General features: G+C 37.6%; 1 protein-coding gene across 3 annotated transcripts in view; it reads left to right on the top strand.

Annotated features, from left to right (window-relative positions):
- LOC128220233 (protein O-mannosyl-transferase TMTC4-like) overlaps positions 1 to 27510 on the top strand; it is a 54277-nt gene that overhangs the window by 10752 nt on the left and 16015 nt on the right. For all 3 annotated transcript variants that reach the window (XM_052928537.1, XM_052928536.1, XM_052928535.1), the window contains 8 exons: positions 8150 to 8531; positions 11213 to 11432; positions 13988 to 14075; positions 17697 to 17824; positions 18641 to 18751; positions 19061 to 19228; positions 21039 to 21241; positions 25294 to 25471. In XM_052928537.1, the coding sequence (XP_052784497.1) occupies positions 8155 to 8531; positions 11213 to 11432; positions 13988 to 14075; positions 17697 to 17824; positions 18641 to 18751; positions 19061 to 19228; positions 21039 to 21241; positions 25294 to 25471 (1473 nt within the window). In that variant the 5' untranslated portion in view covers positions 8150 to 8154. The remainder of the gene's footprint in view (positions 1 to 8149; positions 8532 to 11212; positions 11433 to 13987; positions 14076 to 17696; positions 17825 to 18640; positions 18752 to 19060; positions 19229 to 21038; positions 21242 to 25293; positions 25472 to 27510) is intronic.

Below are 27510 nucleotides of genomic sequence, written 5' to 3'. Positions count from 1 at the left end.
GTAAACAATTGCTTGTGAACATGATACAGTCTTCAGTTTGGATTGTATCTCGATGAAACTTGTACAGTATTTAGATATCAATCAGAGCTCGGTCCCTTTTGAAAACCAGCCAGATCCGCCCATGCATGCCTAGATTATGGGAATTGAAAGTATTAAAAAAATGCTATTTTTAGCTAAGTCTATTTATAGCCAAGTCTACATGAGCGAAGTCTATTTTTAGCCAAGTTTACATGTAAAGTCAAGTCTATGATTAAAGGGAGACAACTTGCTTTTTCGTTCTGCAGTTGATTTTGTGAATTACTCTCCCTAGTTTTTGTTGAAAGGCCAAAGGCCATTTTTAACTCTATTGGTCACACAATTGGTTGTGAATGTTTGTTCAAATTATGCCCCTGGGGTCATTTCTGGCCATGCCACCGGGTTCACAAAATCTATGTTTGTGTGTTCGCGCATCCATCTAAACACAATTGCTTGTGAATGTTTGTTCAAATTATGCCCCTGGGGACATTACTGGCCATCCCCCGGGGTTCACAGGTTTGGTATACTTAAATAGGGAATGCTTGAAAATCTTTTTGTCTGAACCAGCTATGCAGACCCTTGCTATTATGAATAAGGCATAATTTAGTGGTCCGCTACCATGGTTGCTCAAATTATGCCCTTGGGGTCAAAACTGGCACACCCCCGGGGGTCACAAGTTTCCTAGAGACTTATTTAAGAAATATTTTCAAAATCATCTTTTTTCAAACCACTAGGCTCATACCTTTGATATTTGTTGTGGAGCATCATATGAAGACCATCTAGCAAAACCGTTGAAATTATGCCCCTGGGGCCAAAGCTGGCCCCACCCCTTTCGACCTACTTTTTTTATTTTTAAAGCTGCAGCAATGAAATTTGGACCATGTGTACAGTTTTGCAAACGAGCATCAATGTTGGCCTCAGATGACCTTGACTTTGACCTTTTGACCAACTTTTTTATTTTTAAAGCTACAGAAATGAAATTTTGACCATGAGTACCATTTTGAAAGCAGTTTTTTTCCCCTCAGATTACCTTTACTTGGCACATATTAAAATAGTTCATGCAACTAATCTGTTTACAACACTTTCTGTTCTCAGATGTTGAACGTGAACTTTTCAGCTAACCCAAACACAAAACATGAACTATATATTTGTTGCCTATTACCCATACATACATGCTCTGGATTGAAAATGACCACAAGAGCCATGCTAGTAGAGCATAGGCCCTCATGGGCCTCTTGTTTTTTTAATAAGAATGTTGACTATTTTACAACCTTTTGAAGACTTACCTGTTATAAATCAGAGATGAGGCTGTGACCAACTGGCTCTTCATCGGAAACTGGCTACCTTAAGATTCCCTGATCATCCACTGTTGGGTTGGCATTATGTCACAATGTCACAAAGACCTGTCTTTGCACTACAGCAACATTTTATCACAAGTATTCCCAGAAGGATTATTCAGTCACAACTTGTCACCAACCAGTCCCTATTCAGTCACAACTAGTCACCGACCAGTCACCATTCAGTCACAACTACCAGTCCCCATTCAGTCGCAACTAGTCACCGACCAGTCCCCATTCAGTCACAACTACCAGTCCCCATTCAGTCACAACTAGTCACCGACCAGTCACCATTCAGTCACAATTACCAGTCCCCATTCAGTCACAACTTGTCACTGACCAGTCACCATTCAGTCACAACTACCAGTCCCCATTCAGTCACAACTTGTCACTGACCAGTCACCATTCAGTCACAACTACCAGTCCCCATTCAGTCACAACTAGTCACCGACCAGTCCCCATTCAGTCACAACTTGTCACTGACCAGTCACCATTCAGTCACAACTAGTCACCGACCAGTCCCCATTCAGTCACAACTTGTCACTGACCAGTCACCATTCAGTCACAACTAGTCACCGACCAGTCCCCATTCAGTCACAACTACCAGTCCCCATTCAGTCACAACTTGTCACTGACCAGTCACCATTTAGTCACAATTACCAGTCCCCATTCAGTCACAACTTGTCACCGACCAGTCACCATTCAGTCACAACTACCAGTCCCCATTCAGTCACAACTTGTCACCGACCAGTCCCCATTCAGTCACAACTTGTCACTGACTAGTCCCCATTCAGTCACAACTTGTCACCGACCAGTCCCCATTCAGTCACAACTTGTCACCGACCAGTCACCATTCAGTCACAACTTGTCACTGACCAGTCCCCATTCAGTCACAATTACCAGTCCCCATTCAGTCACAACTTGTCACCGACCAGTCCCCATTCAGTCACAACTACCAGTCCCCATTCAGTCACAACTACCAGTCCCAATTCAGTCACAACTAGTCACAGACCAGTCACCATTCCGTCACAACTACCAGTCCCCATTCAGTCACAACTAGTCACCGACCAGTCACCATTCAGTCACAACTAGTCACAGACCAGTCACCATTCAGTCACAACTACCAGTCCCCATTCAGTCACAACTAGTCACCGACCAGTCACCATTCAGTCACAACTACCAACCCCCATTCAGTCACAACTAGTCACCGACCAGTCACCATTCAGTCACAACTTGTCACCAACCAGTCACCATTCAGTCACAACTTATCAACAACCAGTCCCCATTTAGTCGCATATAGTCACCCCAAGTCCCCATTCAGTCACAACTACCAGTCCCAATTCAGTCACAACTAGTCACAGACCAGTCACCATTCAGTCACAACTACCAGTCCCCATTCAGTCACAACTAGTCACCGACCAGTCACCATTCAGTCACAACTAGTCACAGACCAGTCACCATTCAGTCACAACTACCAGTCCCCATTCAGTCACAACTAGTCACCGACCAGTCACCATTCAGTCACAACTACCAACCCCCATTCAGTCACAACTAGTCACCGACCAGTCACCATTCAGTCACAACTTGTCACCAACCAGTCACCATTCAGTCACAACTTGTCAACAACCAGTCCCCATTTAGTCGCATATAGTCACCCCAAGTCCCCATTCAGTCACAACTTGTCATCAACCAGTCCCCATTTAGTCACAACTACCAGTCCCCATTCAGTCACAACTTGTCACCCCAAGTCCCTATTCAGTCACAACTTGTCACCAACCAGTCCCCATTTAGTCGCAAATAGTCACCCCAAGTCCCCATTCAGTCACAACTTGTCACTAACCAGTCCCCATTTAGTCGCAAATAGTCACCGACCAGTCCCCATTCAGTTTGAATCATGTTTCTGGTGGTCGCTGTAGCCAGAGCCCTTGGAATAATTTTGTCTAATTTGTAATACATGAACTATAGCATGTAATGAATTGTGAATATCTGCAAATTCATTTGTTAGGTCCTCCCCGCATTGCCAGATTACACTATCATCAAGGTTTGGAATCTGTACAAATGTTGCATAATAAGTTAAAGTAAAAATGAAGTGTATTGTCATTGTATTTAAAATTCATTGAAGTGAATTAGTTTTGTTGCAAGACAACATTTCCATTTTGTGGTCTGTAGTAAATGAAGATTTCGTATGTATTGTACACCAGCAACAATGAATACAGTGGATATAGTAATGATGACTCACGCTTAAATAGATGTTAATATCATGAAATGTAATTTTATTTAAAATTTGCAAAAACCTCTTACCTTATGAAAAATGTGAAATTTCAATGTCAAAAAGGAGAAAATTTAGTTTAGGTATCAAATAAATTATAACCAAACACTAGACATTGGTTATAATAAATGGATGTTATTTTAATGGGAATGTTCACGAGGTGCAGGCATGCTTCATTAAATTTTCATTGAATTCTAAATGAGAATCTCAATTTTTGTTTGGCAACATGTTGTGTTTCCTGTTTGCTTGAATATTAAGTTTCTGTTACAAATACAGGCTGATCAAGTTATTGCAAATGATCACACCAGAATATTTTAAACTGTGCAATCCTTAAATATCAAGTACCACTACAAATAAACAACACCAACATCATCATACCAGTAATAGTTGTGCTAATGCAATGCAAATGTTGACTCATGAATAGTTGTTTTTAGCTCAACTGGCCAAAGGCCAGCAGAGCTTATGCGATGGTAATGTGTACGTCATATGTGCGTCTGTGCGTCAGTGCGTCTGTAAACAATTGCTTGTGAACATGATACAGTCTTCAGTTTTGATTGTATCTCGATGAAACTTGTACAGTATTTAGATATCCATAAGAGCTCGGTTCCTTTCGAAAACCAGCCAGATCCGCACATGCATGCTTGGATTATGGGTCTTAAAAGTATTAAAAAAATGCTATTTTTAGCCATGTCTATTTTTAGCCAAGTCTACATGAGCGAAGTCTATTTTCAGCCAAGTTTACATGTAAAGTCACAATTGCTTGTGAAGGTTTGTTCAAATTATGCCCCTGGGGTCATTACTGCCCCCCCATGGAGATCGTCCCGCAAGGGACCAGTGTGGCCAACACAAACGACCTCGTTGGCAGAGGCCCTGGGAAGAGTTCTCTTTTCTTTGTAAGGGACGGACTCCCCCCCCCCCCTTAAATTGGGAAATGATTAAAACCTTTTTGTCTGAAACCACTATGCAAATCCTGGCTAATATGAACAAGGCTTTATTTAGTGGTCCACTACCATGGTTGTTCAAATTATGCCCCTTGGGTCAAAACTGGCACTGCCCTTGGTGTCAAAATTTTCCTAGAGACTTATTTAAGAAATATTTTCAAAATCTTCTTGTTTCAAACCACAAGGCCCATACGTTTGATATTTGTTGTAGAGCATCATATGATGCATTTGAAAACATTTGAAATAATGCCCTTGGGCAAAAGCTGGCCCCACCCCTTTTGACTTACTTTTTATTTTTTTTAAAGCTACAGTAATGAAATTTTGACCATGTGAACAGTTTTGCAAACAAGCATTAATGTTGTCCTCAGATGTCCTTGACATTGACCTTTGACCAACTTTTTATTTTTAAAGCCACCGACTTTTTATTTTTATAGCTACAGAAATGAAATTTTGACCATGAGTTTTGAAAGCAAATACTTTTTACCCTCAGATGACCTTTACTTGGCACATATTAAAATAGTTCATGCAACTAATCTGCTTACAACACTTCCTGTCCTCAGATGTTGAACGTGCAGCGTTTTCAGCTAAACCAAACACAAAATGTGAACTATATATTTGTTGCATATTACTCAAACGTACATGCTCTGGATTGAAAATGACCACAAGAGCCATGCCAGTAGAGCATAGACCCTTTTGGGCCTCTTGTTTATATAAAAATATTCTACCTAAATTGAAGTGCAATTTCAATATTTGATTTGGTAGTTTTTAAAGTGAATTTTTGTTGAATTTAAAGATTATTAAACATTTGTTAGACTTTTCAATACTGTTCTTGTTCAGAATATTTTATTTGAATTATGTTTAGTTTTCAAGTTGAAAATGAAATTTCCAGTCATTCTGAAGTATAGCGTAGTAATGGAATGAAGGTTTAAATTTGACCGAGATTAGTCACAGTCCTAGCTGCCACAGTGTGCGTGCACTGGCGGCAGTGTGGTCAAGGATAGATTATATATTATGTTAACATTGTCGAAAGCAAAAAGAGATAAACAAAATGTATAGAAATGACATTCGATTATTTCAGACACATGATTTTATTTTGGGTCATTTGGCAGCCGTATAAGCATTTTTTAAGTAGCAGCGTTCTGTCGGTCAACAAAAACTAAGAAATATTTTACTTTACTAAACAATTAAGTCAGCAGCTTGGCTTAATTAAGTAATGTTACTTATGTAAAAAAATCATTTTAGCTAAACAAAAAGAAACACCAACTATTCCTTAATTAGTGCCTTTTTTCAATTTCTTTGATTTAATCTAATAGGTAGAGATTTTGTAATACCTTTTCTTATGATATAGACGTTTATAATACCACAAACTGAGGACTTAATTGCCTAACCTTGAAGTATAATCCTAAAACTGTTATACACCCACTGACAACAGTCATATCGCTGTAACAAGCTGTCATACATCATTTAACAAGCGATGCTATCATATTGGAGACCAATCTTAGTAATCAGTTTTGCCAAGATTTCCATAATTTGTATCATATACAAATCGTTACCGTGAAGCTTCCCCCACACCTTATTTGAATGTGACAAAAACTTTTCTTTTTTTTCACCTATGGTTGTAATAAATAATTTTTCTAATGTCATAATGGCTTTTGTTTCATGACTTGTCATATTAAAGATACAAGTCCTGGTTGATAATGACAAAAAGGATAATTGTTCTGTTTCTGTGGAAGATTGCAATATATTTCACTCTTGAACACTAAAAGTAAATATTTCATTCACCCCTATGCCATTCTTGAAATAGAGCTTAAGGTGCTCTCTATATATTATCCTACACTGAAACACACACTTTGTATCCAAATTGTATTGAAATGTAATGTCATTTTGGAAATGTCATTGAAACTGACTGTCACAGCCCTCAGTGCCTGCTGACTTTTTGTTTTAAAGTGGGAGCAAGCTAAAATTTCAAATCATAGAAAAATATCAAACTGTTATATCATTTTTATTTCACTGATAAACCACCGAAAAACATATAATGGATACAATTTCTTATACATAGATTCCATGATATGTATTTTAGGTACATTCTGTATGATTGTTGAGGTGAAGATCAAGTTCAATGGATTTCTAATGAATTTTAACAGACCACCAAAACAAAACCATTGAAGACATGCTCAAGAACTGATACCATGGTAATACACAATCACACAGGAGGCCAATTATTTCTCTGGTTTATGGCATTGACAGACCAGCAGTAGCATAATGTCATGTGTGGCATGTGTCTTCAAGGGACTCGCTCATGTTTTTAGCCCAAGTTTTTAGCCCAAGTTTTTAGCCCAAGTTTTTCTGGTAAAGCATCTGAAAACACTTACTTTATCATTATATTACTCTTTGATATCAAAATAGCAGAAAAAAATACAGTTCTAGTACCATATATAAATATTTTTATTTTGGTGGGTGCGTAAAGTCAAGAAAAAAATAGAGGACCGACGCCTTATCTAAAAGCCACAAGGACTTTTTCAACAGTAGTTAGATATTTTGACTCTTGAGAATACATGGATAACATCATGTGCTAATGTTAATAAACCAATCAAATTGCTCAATGCTTAAAAACGTGATTGAAAATTGTGGTCTTCAAAGACGATAATTGAGTGAAATCAACATTTACTGAAGGGTTCCAGCTGTCAGTATCTTAGTTTTAACGCTCCTTATGATTTGCAATACTTTATTTGTAATAAAAAAGAGTGCATTTTTACAAATCATGAGCCAGTCATTTTAATGTTGAAACTAGTTGATATCCGAATGAATACAACTAGCATGTTGTCATGGCTACCATGTTTTAAGTAGAATGCATATATCCGGATATCCTTATTCTTATTAGCCCTCCTTTATAATTGCATGGTTATAAGAGCTTGGCATGATTATTGTTCTGATATGAGAATTAATAAATAAACAAAAACAAAGATAATATGTACAAACATCTTGCTGTTGATTATGTATTTTTTAATTTTGATATAAATTGGCACAATTTCACGCCAATATATATATGGGTTCATGCAGTTTTGCCCTGTGGTGTAAACCACTGTTTATTAGTGTAAGGAAGAGTTTATGATTGTAATTATGTTTTATGCTGTGATATACTATTATATGAGCAGAAATGAGTCTTTTTTGTGCATTCAACTGTAAAAGATATATCATAATGGATGACATTTATACAAATTGGGTGCGGTTTGACACCATATTGGCAATAATTGTTATCATCTATCTGTTATTTATCAGTGTCTTTAAATTTGAAACTTGTGAATGGAAATGCACATCCGAAAACATCCCCATTTAAGATGTAATGATGCTGATATTAGTTTATGTCAAACTGAAAAAAAGCCTTACTAATAACTAATGAAACATTATTTTTACTTCTTTACTTCAAGCTTTGTTGGAAAAATGTGCATACTTGTTTGAAGATAATTTAAGTAACAAGATTTTTTATTCTTTTTTAATATTAATGGAAACCTTTTTAAAGTTAAATTATAATGTCCTAGAATTATAGAATAGAAACATGCAAAACTGTGTACATGTTCTACTTTCAGAATGAATGCACTTAAAGAGGTCCCACCGTTATAAGAACGGCTACTTCATGAATGGCGCGGCTGTTAACGGGGCAGGTTCCCTTGAGCCTGACCTACCAGATCCTGCCATCAGCTTCCGTCCAAACCCAGAAAACTTTCTCCCAATCCCCCGATTAAAATATTCCCATGCAGCGGCCTTAGTATTCATGATATCAGTGACATGTTTTGTGATCACATACAATGGTGATTTTGTATTTGATGATAGCGAGGCTATTGTCGGTAACAAGGATCTGCTACCAGACACTCCCATCGCAAATGTGTTCTCAAATGATTTCTGGGGAAAGAAGTTGGATTCAAAGACAAGTCACAAATCCTATAGACCACTTACTACATTAACATTCAGGTATGTGTCTCTAATTCCAACTGATGTTGACATGGATATGATGTTCTTGCAAACTGGACGAGTATTTCTGGTCATGTGACCTTAGTGCTGGAAAAATCACTCTTCTGTCCGCCATTGAAGATTAGTTACCCACACCAATTGAAAACATTTAAATGAAATCTTCAATTGTGACAAACCTGACGTGCAAAATCAAATAAATGATAAATTTAAATAATGTCAACTGTTTATTTGAATTATTTGGCGTTATAAGTCAGTAAAGGAGATAAAGTAAATCAGTCATGTGTGTCAAGAACAGATGGCAAAATCAAACCCTTGTGCACACTTGGTAACCTGTAACTTGGCGAGATACATCAAATGTTGATACTGGCTTTTACATGAGCCCTATTGGGTCAAATTCTCCCATCTGCATGGGAAACACAAGTTACTTATATCCTAGATGATGTTTAGTATTAATGATTGTCAGTAACAAAACCATTCTCAAAACAGGAATTTCACTTTGTATAAGTTTAATGAGTTTTGTTGAGATTGATATTTATAAGGTCTTTTGGAATTAAAATTACAGTAAAACTGCGATTGCTCGAGGACAGGGGTGACCGATCTAAAACCTTGAGTGACCCAAAGTTTTGAATGACCCAAGGTTCCATTTAAGTCTGTTATAAAATGTCTTACAATGTATTTTTAAAATTTGTAGTTGTAAGTTTACTTTGGCACCGATTATGTATTGAGTTGTAGTAATCACTCATATGTTCAAAACAGGGCTTCTAAAAGTTTGGAACCTCAATCAGTCCAGACCTGGCGACAACCCCCCCCCCCCCCCCACAAAAAAATTATCCCCCCCCCCCCCTCAAAAAAGATAGACCTGTTCAAAAGTCTGATAATATAGAAAAGTCACACATATTCGCGACGTGTATTCTGTCAATATTTTTTCGTGATGTGGCAATTTGTAAGAGGGCTCTAGAGCCATCATAGCCGATTTAGATACCGGTAGTCATTGATACAAGCTTAATTCAAATGAGATCCTCATCGAGTTCTGCAGCATTTCTAACAAGAACGACTGCGATCGTAATTAACTTATTATCTTAAATAGTGATATATATCTGGATTTATAATCGGGGCTTCAAGCTATAAGTTTGATATCGAAGACGAATATTTCATTACTGCGAATTAAAATGACGTAAGCGGCGCGCTCAGCTCTCAGACTCTGTAGTTAATCAAACGTGTCTCAGTATATATCCTATATGACTAGGTTAATTAATTCGAAATTTTAATGCTTTCGCGGATTAACAATGACAATTGCATTTATCTTTAAAACCGTTTTTAACCAGCAATGCTTCTTAATTACAATTTAAATTTAACAGTTTGGTAATCAACAAATGGATTTATCATGTAATTATCGTCGACAACATAGCATATTGCCATGTGAAAATATGGACCGATTTTAACACTAAATCAGGATAGCTGCAAGCACATTATTAACACATAGTTTGTTTAATTGTGTCTTCTGCGACCTACCAATACACGTGATTGGACCGTTTGCAAGCGTCTGCTAATTAACAGATAGGCTATAGAGTGTTCAGCCTAGCGAAAAAAGCTGCTGGTCGCATTGGTCTGATGGTAACTAGGACACTTTTATTGGGGGTAATTTTGAATGTGTGAATGACCCTAGAATGTTTGTGTATCACATTTTTTACTAACTTAGTCGTTTTGGACTGAAATTATAAAAAAATGAGAACATTTCGGACCGATTTTTTTTTACTCTTTTTGAATCTGAAATCGGTCTGGCTTGGTCAAAATCGGTCCAGACTGGCAAATTGCCGGTTTTCAGAAGCCCTGGTTCAAAAGCTGTTGTATACAAATTGTGAAAATGTTGAAGAAAAAACAATAACTGAATAATTAGCAAAGTTTATTTTTACAAAATACAAAAACATTTACTAAACAAACAACATAAGAATATGATTAAATTCCATTCATAAATTGTTCACAATGTACGTCTTCTCAAATGCCCTTATGAATTATTAGCTGTCAAACGTTAACAGTGAAAATTGGATTTTCACACCTTTTTTCAAATTTTTACAACTTTTGAAAATGATAAAACCTGCCAATTGTTGATTTATTTGGAACATGCTTTTAGGAAGATGTGTGAAATAATAACCTCAAGGTAATAATAAGGTTTTGCGCATGATTTGTATATTTGGGACCGGCAATGGTGCTGACCACTCGAATTATTTAGGTTTCGATCCAGTGTCAGTATATTTTATATGAAAATAGAATATACAAAAGTCGGGACTAAGCTTCGACCTCGAATGAATGCGGGATTTCTAACGAATGCCTGTCAGAATGACTGCAGTTTAACTGTAACAACATACACAGTACACTTATGTTTCAAGCTAACTATGAAGTATGTTCGGTGTAATTTGTTTCAGAGAATCATGGGATTTCCTAAAAAATGTTTGACCTGGAAGACTACAATCAGTGTTTTCAATAAGAACCAGCTGCTGGCCAAAGTGGATGGTTCAAATGGCAATTGGGCCGGTTCAAATTTGGAAAACTAAATGAATTTTAAGAAGAATAAGCAGAAGCTGGTCGGTTACTTTACTATTTGAGACGATTCAACTGAAACTTATTGAGAACCCTGCTACAATTAATATTTTTATGAATATTTTGATTGTCTTTTTGTTCAGATGGAGCTATGCACTAGCAGGAGGTTTAAATCCTCTCTTCTTCCACATTCCGAACATTCTCCTTCACGCAGGCGTCTCCGTGCTACTCCTCCGTATGTTCTCAATACTGTTTGGTGGCTACTCTGTTTCCATGGCAACGGGGTCACTCGAGTTCAAGGCGGCGAGGTCGTCACTGTTGTGCACCATTCTGTTTGCAGTACATCCTATACACACTGAAAGTGTAAGCTACTACCTGTAGACTACTTTGGCGTAAACTAATAAGTTGTTTGTTTTCACTTACCCGTCTAATATTATTTTTTCTTCCCGACCCTACATTTTTTTTAGATTGTGGATTTTTTTCCCGTTATTTCCTACAAAATGTGAATTTGTTAAAATTTGACCATTTAGTATTCAAAATGTTTTCTACAAAAGTGATATGCTCGGTACCCTTATATAATGTCGGTTTGGTACAGAATTCCGGTTCTCCAAAAAAATAATTACTGGTAGAAAAAAAGAAGAAGTTATGCCTACCTACCTACCCTGTTTTTTTGGACATGTAAGTGGAAACAAATAGCTTTTTATTTATTTTTGCCTGATGAATGATCGCAATTAACGAAAGATATGTGTGTTGCATTTGATCACCAAAGTACTTATATGTAATGTATGGTAATGAAATATTTTTTTAATATAATTTTATTAAAAATTAAATAAATAATGGGAATTGTAATGGAAGTTTTATGGTAATCAAGTATTTGTGTGACTAGTTGTTAAAGGAAAGGCTCAATATTAAGGTTCTAAAAACACTATTATATTTGATTTATTGCTGTTGATGATAATGCTCTTTCTAAAACATACAGCTGTCCTTCATGTCCTTCACATGTCTGGTATAGTAGTGTGTACTATTGCAGGTGTCCGGTATAGTAGACCGTGCAGATCTCCTGTGTGCCATAGTTTTCATGCTCTCCTTCCTGTGTACTATTGCAGGTGTCCGGTATAGTAGACCGTGCAGATCTCCTGTGTGCCAAAGTGTTCATGTTCTCCTTCCTGTGTACTATTGCAGGTGTCCGGTATAGTAGACCGAGCAGATCTCCTGTGTGCCATAGTGTTCATGCTCTCCTTCATGTGTACTGTTGCAGGTGTCCGGTATAGTAGACCTAGCAGATCTCTTGTGTGCCATAGTGTTCATGCTCTCCTTCATGTGTACTATTGCAGGTGTCCGGTATAGTAGACCGTGCAGATCTCCTGTGTGCCATAGTGTTCATGCTCTCCTTCTTGTGTACTATAGCAGGTGTCCGGTATAGTAGACCGTGCAGATCTCCTGTGTGCCATAGTGTTCATGCTCTCCTTCTTGTTTACTATTGCAGGTGTTCGGTATAGTAGACCGTGCAGATCTCCTGTGTGCCATAGTGTTCATGCTCTCCTTCCTGTGTACTATTGCAGGTGTCCGGTATAGTAGACCGTGCAGATCTCCTGTGTGCCATAGTGTTCATGCTCTCCTTCCTGTGTACTATTGCAGGTGTCCGGTATAGTAGACCGTGCAGATCTCCTGTGTGCCAAAGTGTTCATGTTCTCCTTCCTGTGTACTATTGCAGGTGTCCGGTATAGTAGACCGTGCTGATCTCCTGTGTGCCATTGTGTTCATGCTCTCCTTCCTGTGTACTATTGCAGGTGTCTGGTATAGTAGACCGTGCAGATCTCCTGTGTGCCATAGTGTTCATGCTCTCCTTCCTGTGTACTATTGCAGGTGTTCGGTATAGTAGACCGTGTAGATCTCCTGTGTGCCATAGTGTTCATGCTCTCCTTCCTGTGTACTTTTGCAGGTGTCCGGTATAGTAGACCGAGCAGATCTCCTGTGTGCCATAGTGTTCATGCTCTCCTTCTTGTTTACTATTGCAGGTGTTCGGTATAGTAGACCGTGCAGATCTCCTGTGTGCCATAGTGTTCATGCTCTCCTTCCTGTGTACTTTTGCAGGTGTCCGGTATAGTAGACCGAGCAGATCTCCTGTGTGCCATAGTGTTCATGCTCTCCTTCATGTGTACTATTGCAGGTGTCCGGTATAGTAGACCGTGCAGATCTCCTGTGTGCCATAGTGTTCATGCTCTCCTTCTTGTGTACTATTGCAGGTGTCCGGTATAGTAGACCGTGCAGATCTCCTGTGTGCCATAGTGTTCATGCTCTCCTTCTTGTGTACTATTGCAGGTGTCCAGTATAGTAGACCGTGCAGACCTCCTGTGTGCCATAATGTTCATACTCTCCTTCCTGTGTACTATTGCAGGTGTCCGGTATAGTAGACTGACAGAACTCCTGTGTGCCATAGTGTCATGCTCTCCTTCTTGTGTACTTTTGCAGGTGTCCGGTACAGTATGGCGTGCAGATCTCCTGTGTTCATACTTTCCTTCCTGTGTTCTATTGCAGGTGTCCGGTATAGTAGACCGTGCAGAATTCCTGTGTGCCATAGTGTTCATGCTCTCCGTCCTGTGTATAATTGCAGGTGTCCGGTATAGTAGACCGTGCAGATCTCCTGTGTGCCATAGTGTTCATGCTCTCCGTCCTGTGTACTATTGCAGGTGTCCGGTATAGTAGACTGTGCAGATCTCCTGTGTGCTATAGTGTTCATGCTGTTCTTTCTGTGTAATATTTCAGATGACCAGTATAGTCGGCCATGCAGATCTCCTGTGTGCCATAGTGTTCATGCTCTCCTTCCTGTGTACTATTGCAAGAGTACGGTGTAGTAGGGCGTGCAGATCTCCTGTGTGCCATATTCATCATGCTCTCCTTTCTGTGTACTATTGCAGGTGTCTGGTATAGTAGGACGTGCAGATCTCCTGTGTGCTGTACTGTTCATACTTTCATTCCTGCTCTACGTAAAGGCTTGCTCAATAGGTAAGCACTTATTTCAATTCAACAAGTTGCTAGGTGTCATTGACAGTATTACATTTTTTCTCTCATTGACTTTGGAGACAGAAGTTATGTATTGAACTATCAGAGTATGTCAACCTTAATGGTGCTAAGGGCATGGCCATTATATATGTCAGAGTATGTCAACCTTAATGGAACCAAGGGCATGACCATTATATATGTCAGAGTATGTCAACCTTAATGGTTCTAAGGGCATGGCCATTATATATGTCAGAGTATGTCAACCTTAATGGTACTAAGGGCATGACCATTACATATGTCAGAGTATGTCAACCTTAATGGAACCAAGGGCATTACCATTATATATGTCAGAGTATGTCAACCTTAATGGTTCTAAGGGCATGGCCATTATATATGTCAGAGTATGTCAACCTTAATGGTACTAAGGGCATGACCATAAAGTAAGTCAGCGTATGTCTACTTAATGGAACCAAGGGCATGACCCTCCTTTACATCATAGTATGTCTACTTTAATAGTACCAAGGACATTATGAATGGAACCAAGGACATAATGGCCTTCCTTTATATCAGAGTATGTCAATTTTAATGAAACCTAGGACATAATGGCCTTCCTTTGGATCAGAGTATGTCTACTTCAATGGAACCTAGAACATTATGGTCAATGTATATATAACAGAGTATGTCTACTTTAATGGAACCTAGGACATTATGGTCATCCTATATAACAGAGTATGTCTACTTTAATGGGCTCTAGGACATTTTAGTCATCGTATATAACAGAGTATGTCTACTGTAATGGAACCTAAGACATTATGGTCATCCTATTTAACAGAGTATGTCTGCTTTAATGGAACCTAGGACATTATGGTCATCATATATATAAAGGAGTATGTCTACTTTAATGGAACCTAGGACATTATGGTCATAGTATATAACGGAGTATGTCTACTTTAATGGAACCTAGGACATTATGGTCATCGTATATATAACGGAGTATGTCTACTTTAATGGAACCTAGGACATTATGGTCATAGTATATAACAGAGTATGTCTACTTTAATGGAACCTAGGACATTATGGTCATCGTATATATAACAGAGTATGTCTTCTTTAATGGAACCTAGGACATTATGGTCATAGTATATAACAGAGTATGTCTTCTTTAATGGAACCTAGGACATAATGGTCATCCTATATAACAGAGTATGTCTACTTTAATGGAACCTAGGACATTATGGTCATCGTATATATAACGGAGTATGTCTACTTTAATGGAACCGAGGACATTATGGTCATCCTATATATAACGGAGTATGTCTACTTTAATGGAACCTAGGACATTATGGTCATCGTATATATAACGGAGTATGTCTACTTTAATGGAATCTAGGACATTATGGTCATCCTATATAACAGAGTATGTCTACTTTAATGGAACCTAGGACATAATGGTCATCCTATATAACAGAGTATGTCTACTTTAATGGAACCTAGGACATTATGGTCATAGTATATAACAGAGTATGTCTAATTTAATGGAACCTAGGACATTATGGTCATCGTATATATAACGGAGTATGTCTACTTTAATGAAACCTAGGACATTATGGTCATCCTATATAACAGAGTATGTCTACTTTAATGGAACCTAGGACATCATGGTCATCCTATATAACAGAGTATGTCTACTTTAATGGAACCTAGGACATTATGGTCATAGTATATAATAGAGTATGTCTACTTTAATGGAACCTAGGACATAATGGTCATCCTATATAACAGAGTATGTCTACTTTAATGGAACCTAGGACATTATGGTCATAGTATATAATGGAGTATGTCTACTTTAATGGAACCTATGACATTATGGTCATCCTATTTAACAGAGTATGTCTTCTTTAATGGAACCTAGGACATTATGGTCATAGTATATAATGGAGTATGTCTACTTTAATGGAACCTAGGACATAATGGTCATCCTATATAACAGAGTATGTCTACTTTAATGGAACCTAGGACATAATGGTCATCCTATATAACAGAGTATGTCTACTTTAATGGAACCTAGGACATAGTGGTCATCCTATATAACAGAGTATGTCTACTTTAATGGAACCTAGGACATTATGGTCATAGTATATAATGGAGTATGTCTACTTTAATGGAACCTATGACATTATGGTCATAGTATATAATGGAGTATGTCTACTTTAATGGAACCTATGGCATTATGGTCATAGTATATAATGGAGTATGTCTACTTTAATGGAACCTAGGACATAATGGTCATCCTATATAACACATTATGTCTACTTTAATGGAACCTAGGACATTATGGTCACCCTATATAACAGAGTATGTCTACTTCAATGGAACCTAGAACATTATGTTCATCCTTTATAATAAAGTATGTCTACTTTAATGGAACCTAGGACATTATGGTCATCATATATAACAGAGTATGTCTACTTTAATGGAACCTAGGACATTATGGTGATAGTATATAACAGAGTATGTCTACTTCAATGGAATGTAGGACATTATGGTCATCGTATATAACATATTATGTCTACTTTAATGGAACCTAGGACATTATGGTCATCCTATATAACACATTATGTCTACTTTAATGGAACCTAGGACATTATGGTCATAGTATATAACACATTATGTCTACTTTAATGGAACCTAGGACATAATGGTCATCCTATATAACAGAGTATGTCTACTTCAATGGAACCTAGAACATTATGTTCATCCTTTATAATAAAGTATGTCTACTTTAATGGAACCTAGGACATTATGGTCATCATATATAACAGAGTATGTTTGCTTCAATGAACCCTAGGACATTATGGTCATCCTATATATATCTCATAAACATCTCACATCAATCCAATAAATTGAATGCTTGAAATATGTTGGGATTTCAACTTTTGAAACAGTTTTTTGTCTGAATTGTGTCAATCTTCATTAGTATTACTATAATTGTTCCCTGTCTTAGTAATACACAATATTAGTCTTAATGCTGACTCTGCTTTTGTTACTTTTCCACATTTTACTATTTAGAAAGTAGAAAAACAAAGAGAACCATTATTTAATCAGTCATCCTGGTGTTTCTCTATATAATGGCTCCTGGCCAGTATGTGCCTCTATATCTTTGCTATTTATGACTCCTTACTGACTGATTGTGAGCAGAACTATGACCGGAATATAATCAGTCGAGCTGAGGGTTTCTCTGCAGTATGGCTCCTGGCCTGTATGTGCATCTGTATGTTAGCTGCATATTAATAACTCATTACTTACCGATTGTGAGGAGAACTATGTCTGGTATATAATCGGTAAACCTTAGGTATTCACCATATAGAATATATTTATTAATGTTTGCTCAATTTTGACGAAAGCTGAAAGCTTATAAAATCACTCTCAAGTCCTGGGCAGAAACCAGTACTGTCTCCTTTTTTGACAAGCCATGAGAAAGTACCCCTGTGATGATCGAACCCATGACCTCTTAGGTGAGAGGCATATTCTTATACCACTAGACCACTCTCTCTATGTAGTATAGCCCCCTGCCAGTATGTGCCTCTGTTTGCTGGTTGTGTATTTATGATTTCTTACTTACAGATTGTGAGGAGAAAGATGACCGGTATATAATCAGTCGACCTGAGGGATTCTCCATTGTATGGCTCCTGGCCAGTATGTGCCTCTGTATGCTCTCAGTGTTTTGTAAGGAACAGGGAATTACAGTTATTGTAAGTGGATTATGTCATGATGGTATTTAATTTGAAATGGAATAATAATATCTGTCATATGTTTCCGTTTTGGATAAAAAAAATCAGACCCGAGGGGACCTGCATTGCCGGGTAACGAGGCTTGCCAAGTTACTGGCTATGCAGCGTGCCGAGGGTCAGATCAGGAATTGACACACATGATTTATATTATTTCTAGCATACCTTAAATTACATTTTTGTGAGAAAAAAATACTTAGGAAAGCGCATTTTTGTAAATTTCACCAAAAAGCACATGCAATGTTTTACTGACGTCATGACCAGCAGTAATTTTCATTCACTGCATACATCAAGAAGTTCCTTCAGTTTCACGTTTTATAAGGTTTTATTTGTTTTGTTTTGAATGTATGTTTAGGTAAAGTTAATGTTTATGAAACTCATCTATTTAAATCTTATAATTATGGTTACATACAGTGTATAATAAAACTTAAAAAGAAATAAAAAGTATTACGTCGCAGCGCTTTACTCATCTGGCATGGGGAGTGCCAGATGGAATTTTCCAGCATGGCTGAATTCACCAGAAATGCCTATACGGTGTGCTAGTAAAAAGAAATCTATTGGAGTTTCAGGATAAGTGTAAAAAATAGCAGCATTTATTTGATTTCACAAGAGAATATATTAACAACTGCAAAATCACATTAAATGAGCTCAATCATAATATATGTAGAAACACTAATAGACTATAAAACTGTAAATATTGTTAATATAAGCCCCTATAAAACTGTAAATATTGTTAATATAAGCCCCTATTAAATATTATCTTAATGTTGTTCTATTTAGGGTATTTGCAGTGCATATGATATTGTGGTTCTATGTGGGGTGGACCTGCTAGATTTGATCGGGCTACGCAGAAAACACCGAACTTCAGCCAATGGAAATGGCAAGGCACAGGTATTGAATAATAAAAGCTTAAAGTTTACCAAGCTTAAAACTTCTTCTGTACATGTATGAACATACTTGTACATATACAGCATCATCTTTTCATGCACATTTTACAGTGTTTCTAGGAGAATTTGGAACCCCCGCAAATATAAAGGCATGAAGATTTGCTCTTGTCAATCTGTACATCTCTCTTGTAAAATTAGCAACAACAACAACAAAAACGTTATTGCATTTCTACTAGAATAACATGTTTATTGATTTTTCCATATTGATAAAAAGTAATTGTCATTGAAATACCCTTAACATTCTTTTCTCCAGCTCAGACAGCCTCCTGCATGGTTATTAAGCCTGGTGAAGCGCCACTTAGTGTTGCTGTGTACGGGCCTTCTCGTGATACTGTACCGCTGGAGGCTCATGGGCTCAACCCCACCTGTCTTTCAGGTGTTTGATAACCCACACTCCTTTGTCAATGGAACCATTCTGCGGGTACGTTTCAGATTGATAGATTCTTGATTGTCTGTTGTTCAAAGGAAAAAATAAGACCGTAACAGGTTGTTCATAAGAGTGCACATAATTATACATACGTAGCAAGTTCCCTTAGTTTGGTTTACATACTTGTTGAGTGTGACAGAGCGAAAAAATTGATGGTTCATGACCAGCAGATGAGTCTTACAGATTTTGAGGTCTGTTGGTCAAAGGTCAAGGTCATGGTGACCTTGATCTAAAAATCTGTTTCTGATAAATAACTGAAGAATGCTGGGGCCATGGAAGCAAATTCTTAGTACGAAGGTTAGTCATGACCAGTAGATGAACCATAGTGAATTTGAGGTCAGTTGGTCAAAGGTCAAAGTGGTGGTGACCTTGAGCTGAAAATCCGTTTCCGATCAATAACTGAAGAACCCTGGGGCCTAAGAACCTCATGATTAATAAGAAGGTTTGTCATGACCAGTAGATGAACTCTATTGATTTTGAGGTCAGTGGGTTAAAGTCCAATGTCTTGGTTGAAAGCTGTGTATTGCTAGAGTATATTGAAGGCACATGATCAGTGGACCATTTTATTGATATAAGGTGGTGCATACAGTGTAGCTGATACTGTTTGCTGATTGATCATTGGTCGGCTTTCGCCACTGCTTTCCATCTAGGTGATGGATAATTATGCCCCCCTTCAAAGAAGAGGGGTTTATTGCTTTGCACATGTCGGTCGGTCTGTCGCTCACCGTTGGTAGACCAAAGCTTGTCAGAGTGACGTATGGTCATCAAACTTAACTTGAAGATAGGGTCTGACCAGTAGATGATCCCTATTGATTTAGGGGTCATTGGGCCAAAGGTCAAGGTCACAGTGACCTTAAATGGTAAAAGGATTTTAAAGCTTGTCCATGTGATTTATCACCAATGACCTATGTTCATCAAACTTGACATGGAGGCTGGGCCTGACCAGTAGATGACCCCTATTGATTTTATGGGTCATCGGGTCAAAGGTCAAGGTCACAGTGACCTTGAATGCTAAAAATTTATCCGAGTGATTTATCACTAATGTCTAGAACTATGGTCATCAAACTTGACATGGACCCTGGGCCTGACCAGTAAATGACCCCTATTGATTTTGGGGTTCATCGGGCCAAAGGTCAAAGTCACATTGACATTTAATGTTTAAAAGTTCTCAGAGTGATAACTCGACAATACATTCACCCATGCCCCTTAAACTTGAGTTGGTGGTTGGGCCTGACCAGTAGATGACCCCTATTGATTTTAGGGGTCATCGAACCAAAGGTTAAGGTCACATTGACCTTGAATGATAAAAGGTTGTCCGAGTGATAACTTGAAAATGCCTGCACCAATGGCCCTCAAACTTGACTTGTATCTTGGGCATGACCAGTAGATGACCCCTATTTATTTTGGGGGTCATCAGGTCAAAGGTTAAGATCACAGCGACCTTGAAGGCAAACTCGACAATTCCTGGACCTATGGTCAACAAACTTGTCATGAAGGTTGGGCCTGGCCAGTATCTAGATGACCCATGTTGATTTTGGGTTTCATTGGGTCAAAGGTCAAGATCACAGTGAAAAATTACACCCTTGTGTTCTTTGCGAAATTTCTACTACTGTTTAACTAGCTGTCATGCTAAGACATATTAAATAATATGTGGACGCCAAACTTTGGAATGCTTTTTTTAAAATAATTATTCTTGCCTAATGGCTTTTTGTGCCAATATATTATTTTCCAAAGCATTTTTATGAGCATTTAAGTCAGTAAACAACAATAATGTTAGTATTGTTTTCTTTGTTATTTCTTCCAGGCATTGAACTACAACTACCTGTACTCCATCAATATGTGGCTGATGCTTAATCCCTGGTGGCTTTGTTTTGATTGGTCCATGGGCTGTGTGCCTGTCATAGAATCGTTCACTGATCCCAGAATCCTTGCTGCCATTGTTATCTGGATTTTCATTGGCTGCCTAGTATGGGCGTGTCTGAAAGCACCAATCACATCAGACCAAAGGTGAAATTTAAGTGTAGTATGTCTTGTTTTGCAAAATGATTCCATGAATAGTACACATGTTAATATGGACAGTATCTATTTATTGTAATTTAAAGTACCATCAGTGGCAGAACTCAGCTAGATGTTTTTTTACTTATGCCCTTGGTCACCAGGGAGAATTGGAACCTTGGTATTTGCTTGCAAGGCTCATGTTTAACTCTCTGTATCCCCCGCAGGCAATATTTGATTGGGAATACATGTAGAAAAGGTGTCATCCTATGGTTAATCATAGGTAACTATATTATTGATATTATTGCTGATTTCAAAACTGTGCACATGTTCATTGCTATAAAAGCTGTTATGGGCTTATCTTCATACAAGAGAAGCAACTATTTTAAAGTAAGTGAAATTATTAAGATTATATAAGGGAGGTTATATTGAAATGAATTTTGGCATTAAATTTGATCTAACACAATAAGTGAATAAATCGTAACAGATACCCGTAATATTGTGACCATATATTTTGATTGATTCAAGGATCATTTATAAAGGTTTTACAATATAAAGACATAGTACAGTGTTTATTTATTCAATTGGTAGTGGTATGTTTCATTACAGAACCTTAGACTTTGTTCATAGACACATGATGAATTGTGGGCATGATTAAACTACACTGGGGCTGAGGTCCATTTAAATATACTGCCAATTAAACCCTGACAAAGCTAAACTGGTCCATTCAGTAAAATGAAAGTGATTCATTCATTCTGATAATGATTGTGTTATGTGTTTTTATGGAGGTTTTATACTGATGTAAACATCCAAATAACCTCCTAGAAAGAACAAACTATCGCCAAATGTGTTTGATAAGATTATTATCTAAATGGTTTCTACTACAAGTTTTATTTTTTTTATTTAGTTTTGAAAATGAAAGCATTTATTGAACTATTTGAAATACTTCTAGGCATTGGTTTAAATTGAATTGATCGAAATAGATGTATTTCTTGTTTGTTTTTTTGCCATATTCGATATTAATGATTATAGAGCTAGTGATTGTTTATAATTTCCTAATAATTGATATATAAAATTTATTAATTTGTTTCTTAGATCAGATTGCATCCCTTTTTCCATTAACAAATAATATTACCTTTTATAACTTTTTAAATTCAATCTGAATGAAGAACTAGCTGTTTGCTGGACAAATCCTTCTAATCTTTGTCAGAGTTGAGGGTGTGAAGTTGATAACAATGAACACACAGTTTGAATGCAGGGTTGAAACTGAATTTAAATGTTTTGATATTGCACAAAATGCGTAATGTTATTGCAAGCCCGATAAAATAACTTAAAAATGGCAGAGTTCCATAACTAAATACACGATCAGAAATGGAGTATGAAGCAGATATAGCTTACAAGTGGTATTGGATATTGATCTGTCTGTTTATAACCACTGGTAGGTATATAGCCAATATTATTAAACCTATAATACTTGTGTCAGCGTAGTCGAGAGGTTACTTCGTTATTATGAACACCCAACTGTCACTTGGATTTCCTGCAGGTTCAACCCCTGTGAAAACCTCTGACGCTAACTGGCATTTTTTTGTCAATTTGATTCATTTTTATACGCCCGAAGGGTCGTATTATGTTATGGCCTCCATCGTGTGTCCGTCTGTCTGTCCGTCTGTCCGTCCGTTACCATTCCATGTCCGGGCCATAACTTGGTAACTAATAAAGCGATTTTCAAATAACTTTATACAAATCATCACTACATTAAAAGGATGTGTCGTGCGCAATTTCCAGGTCCATACCTCAAAGACTAGAATCACCATGGGGGTGCGTTAGCAATTCCGTGTCCGGGCCACAACTTTGTCACTAATAAAGTGATTTTCAAATAACTTTATACAAAGCATCATTACATTAAAAGGATGTGTCGCGCGCAATTTCCAGGTCCAAACCTCAAAGACTAGAATCACCATGGGGGAGCGTTACAACTTTATCACTAATAAAGTCATTTTCAAATAACTGTATACAAAGCATCATTACATTAAAAGGATGTGTCGCGCGCAATTTCCAGGTCCATACCTCAAAGACTAGAATCACCATGGGGGGCGTTAGCAATTCTGTTTCCGGGCCATAACTTGGTAACTAATAAAGCGATTTTCAAATAACTTTATACAAATCATCACTACATTTAAAGGATGTGTCGCGCGCAATTTCCAGGTCCATACCTCAAAGACTAGAATCACCATGGGGGTGCGTTAGCAAATCCGTGTCCGGGCCACAACTTGGTCACTAATAAAGTGATTTTCAAATAACTTTATACAAAGCATCATTACATTAAAAGGATGTGTCGCGCGCAATTTCCAGGTCCATACCTCAAACACTAGAATCACCATGGGGGGGCATTAGCAATTCTGTGTCCGGGCCACATCTTTGTTACTAATAAAGTGATTTTCAAATAACTTTATACAAATCATCACTACATTAAAAGGATGTGTCACATGCAATTTCCAGGTCCATACCTCAAAGACTAGAATCACCATGGGGGGGACGTTAGCAATTCCATGTCCAGGCCATAACTCAAAGACTAGAATCACCAATGGGGGGCGTTAGCAATTCTGTGTCCGGGCCACATCTTTGTTACTCGTCCGTTAGCAATTCCATGTCAGGGCCATAACTTGGTAACTAATAAAGCGATTTTCAGATAACTTTATACAAATCATCACTACATTAAAAGGATGTGTCGCGCGCAATTTCCAGGTCCATACCTCAAAGACTAGAATCACCATGGGGGGGCATTAGCAATTCTGTGTCCGGGCCACATCTTTGTTACTCGTCCGTTAGCAATTCCGTGTCCGGGCCATAAATTGGTAACAAATAAAGCGATTTTCAAATAACTTTATACAAATCATCACTACATTAAAAGGACCTCAAGCCGAATCTTCTTCGGGCGTATATTGCTCCGTTTCGCGGTGCTCTTGTTCATCATTGTTTTTATACATTCTGCGATTAAAACAACAGTGGATTTATATATTTAATCTGAAATTAAGAAGGTTTAATCACTGTGCCTCATGTGAAGTTTTATATACAAGCAAGGGCCCTTCAAAAATATTTTTTGATGTTCAGGGTATCAAATTCATACTTTCAAAACTTCCTCACTGTAACAGTACTCTCCTTTCTGTCAAGTTATGGTGCTAATGCTTAATACTGTCAGATTTATGGCCCTTCATATACTTAAAAAAATATGAAGGGTCATTACAGTTTTGACTGTAATATGCTTTTTGGTGATTTATGATATAACTCATGCCTTAATATTGTCACATTTATTGCCCTTTGTATACTTAGAAATTATGAACTGGTGTTGACAGTTGACAGATAGACTCTTGGTTATATACTTAATAACATGCCTTCAAATTGCATCTTTCCAATATGATGTCATTACGGGCCCTTATCACCCCTGTGATGGCTCTAGTTTATCTTACTGCAAAAAAGAGGATATAATAATCATTTTACAAACAAAAAACAAAATAATAAACCAAGCACACAAATGTTATAGAAAGTAATTTTTGGAAGGTGAGGTGATGTGTAGCTGTATCGGTGTCCACCTGTCACCCAAAACATCATGGGTTCATGCCACACCAAGGAAACTTGTAACTCAAAATGTGATCCCGGAAATAAACTGGAGCAAGATTCATAATTATATACAGTTGGCTCTAACTTCCAGGGACCGGCAAAAATACCTCAATTTGAGCTAAGCGGAAGTGATAACATTAAGTACAAAGAAATCGGTCCTTTACATCCACTTCAAGCCGATCCCGGAAATAAACTGGAGCAAGATTCATAATTATATACAGTTGGCTCTAACTCCCAGGGACCGGCAAAAATACCTCAATTTGAGCTAAGCGGAAATGATAATTTAAGTACAAAGAAATCGGTCCTTTACATCCACTTCAAGCCAACAAGGAAAATCGAACCAAGCGAGTTCGAGCCAAAAGGTTTCGACTATAGAAAGTAATAAAGATTCATCAATATGAATAAGCATAAACGGAAATCCATGATCCAAAATCCATCTATTTCAGATGTATGACGATGGCACTGGCCCTGATTATTATCCCGTTCCTGCCAGCATCAAACATGTTTTTCCGTGTGGGGTTTGTGATAGCAGAGAGAATCCTGTACTTGTCCAGTATTGGCTTCTGTATGCTTGTGGTGCTCGGTGTTAGACAGATCTGTAGCTCTTTCCCAGGGTATGCCAAGGTAACTCATAGGATAATTATCCCCCACCAAATTGAAGATTTCTGGAGGGGGATATTGTTTTGGCGTTGTTTGTCTGTCCGTCCGTCCGTCCGTCCATCCGTCCGGTACCATTTCTTGTCAGGCATTGATCAGAAAATGTTCAAACTTGGCCAAAATGTTCCTCTTGATCAAATCTCGACCACTTTTGAAAGTGGGTCACTTGGGGTCAAAAACTAGGTCACTAGGTCAAATCTTAGAAAAATCTTTGAAACATACTTGAGGCATTATACATTGTCAAATATTCATTAAACTTAATCAGAATGTTTTCCTTGATGAACTCTTGGTCATAAATAAAACTGGGTCACATATGATTGATAATTTTGGTCAATAGGTCAAATCTTAGAAAAATCTTGTCCAGAACTATATCATGGTAATTATTGGTCAAGTTATGTTCAAAATAGGTCATGATGTACCCCTTGATGAAATATGGATCACTTAAAAAAGTGGGTCACATGGGGTCAAAAACGTAACTTAATCAGAATATTTTCCTTGATGAAATCTTGTACTTATTTGAAACTGGGTAACATAGGATCTATTTTATGGTGGTGATTGATCTGGTTAAGTTAAAACATGGTCAGAATGTTCTTTTGGGTTAAATTTTGACTGCGTTTTAAAAGTGTGTTATATGGGTCAAAAACTAGGTCATATCTTACAGAAATCTTGGGAACACTCTAGAGGCAATACATCTGCTCTAATTTCCATGAAACTTAATCAGAATGCCTCAATGAAATCTTGGAATAGTTTTAAACTAGTAGGTCATGTGGGGTCAAAAATGAGGTCACTGGGTCAAATCTTTAAAAAACCTTGTGGACACTAGAGGCTATATTTTTTGCAATATATCTGGACCAATCTTCATGAAACTTGATCAGAATGTTTGCCTTGATGAAATCTTAGAATAGTTTGGAACTGGGTAACATGGAGTAATAAACTAGGTTTCTTGGTCAATTCTAATTGTTACATTATTTACAATATTTTTTTATTTCAAACAGTTGCAATCAAACTCAAACTCATATATATATATATATTTCATCAACAATTGATTTCCATTCCTTGACTTAGCCCAATCAGGCGGGGGATATCAATTCAACGAATTTGCTTGTTGTACATGTATTTAAGTATGCTTGTGGTGCTCTGTGTTGTACTGATCTGTAGCTCTTTCCCTGTGTATGCCAAGGTGACTCATAGGATTATTATACATATATTCATGTATGCTTTTTATGCTCTATGTTGGACAGATCTGTAGCTCTTTCCTGGGGTATGCCAAGGTAACTTATAGGATTATTGTACATGTATTCATATATGCTTGTGGTGCTCTGTGTTGAACAGATCTGTATCTCTTTCCTTGGGTATGCCAAGGTGACTCATAGGATTATTGTACATGTATTCATATATGCTTATGGTGCTCTGTGTTGAACAGATCTGTAGCTCTTTCCCTGGGTATGCCAAGATAACTCATAGGATTATTGTACATGTATTCATATATGCTTGTGGTGCTCTGTGTTGAACAGATCTGTAGCTCTTTCCCTGGGTATGCCAAGGTGACTCATAGGATTATTGTACATATATGTATATATGCTTATGGTGCTCTGTGTTGAGCAGATCTGTAGCTTTTCCCCTGGGTATGCCAATGTCACTCATAGGATTATTGTACATGTATTCATGTATGCTTGTGGTGCTCTGTGTTAAACATATATGTAGTTGTATTTGTATTCATATATGCTTGTGGTGCTCTGTGTTGAACAGGTCTGTAGTTCTTTCCCTGGGTATGCCAAGGTAACTCATAGGATTGTTGTACATGTATTTATGTATGCTTGTGGTGCTCTGTGTTGAAGAGGTATGTAGCTCTTTCCCTGGGTATGTTAAGGTAACTCACAGGATTATTGTACATGTATTCATGTATGCTTGTGGGGCTCTGTGTTTGACAGATCTGTAGCTCTTTCCCTTGGTATGCCAAGGTGACTCATAGGAGTATTGTACATGTATTCATGTATGCTTATGGT

The sequence above is a fragment of the Mya arenaria genome, chromosome 15, assembly GCF_026914265.1.
Source record: "Mya arenaria isolate MELC-2E11 chromosome 15, ASM2691426v1".
Lineage (NCBI taxonomy): Eukaryota > Metazoa > Mollusca > Bivalvia > Myida > Myidae > Mya > Mya arenaria.
This window is presented reverse-complemented; position numbering and strand designations above follow the sequence as displayed.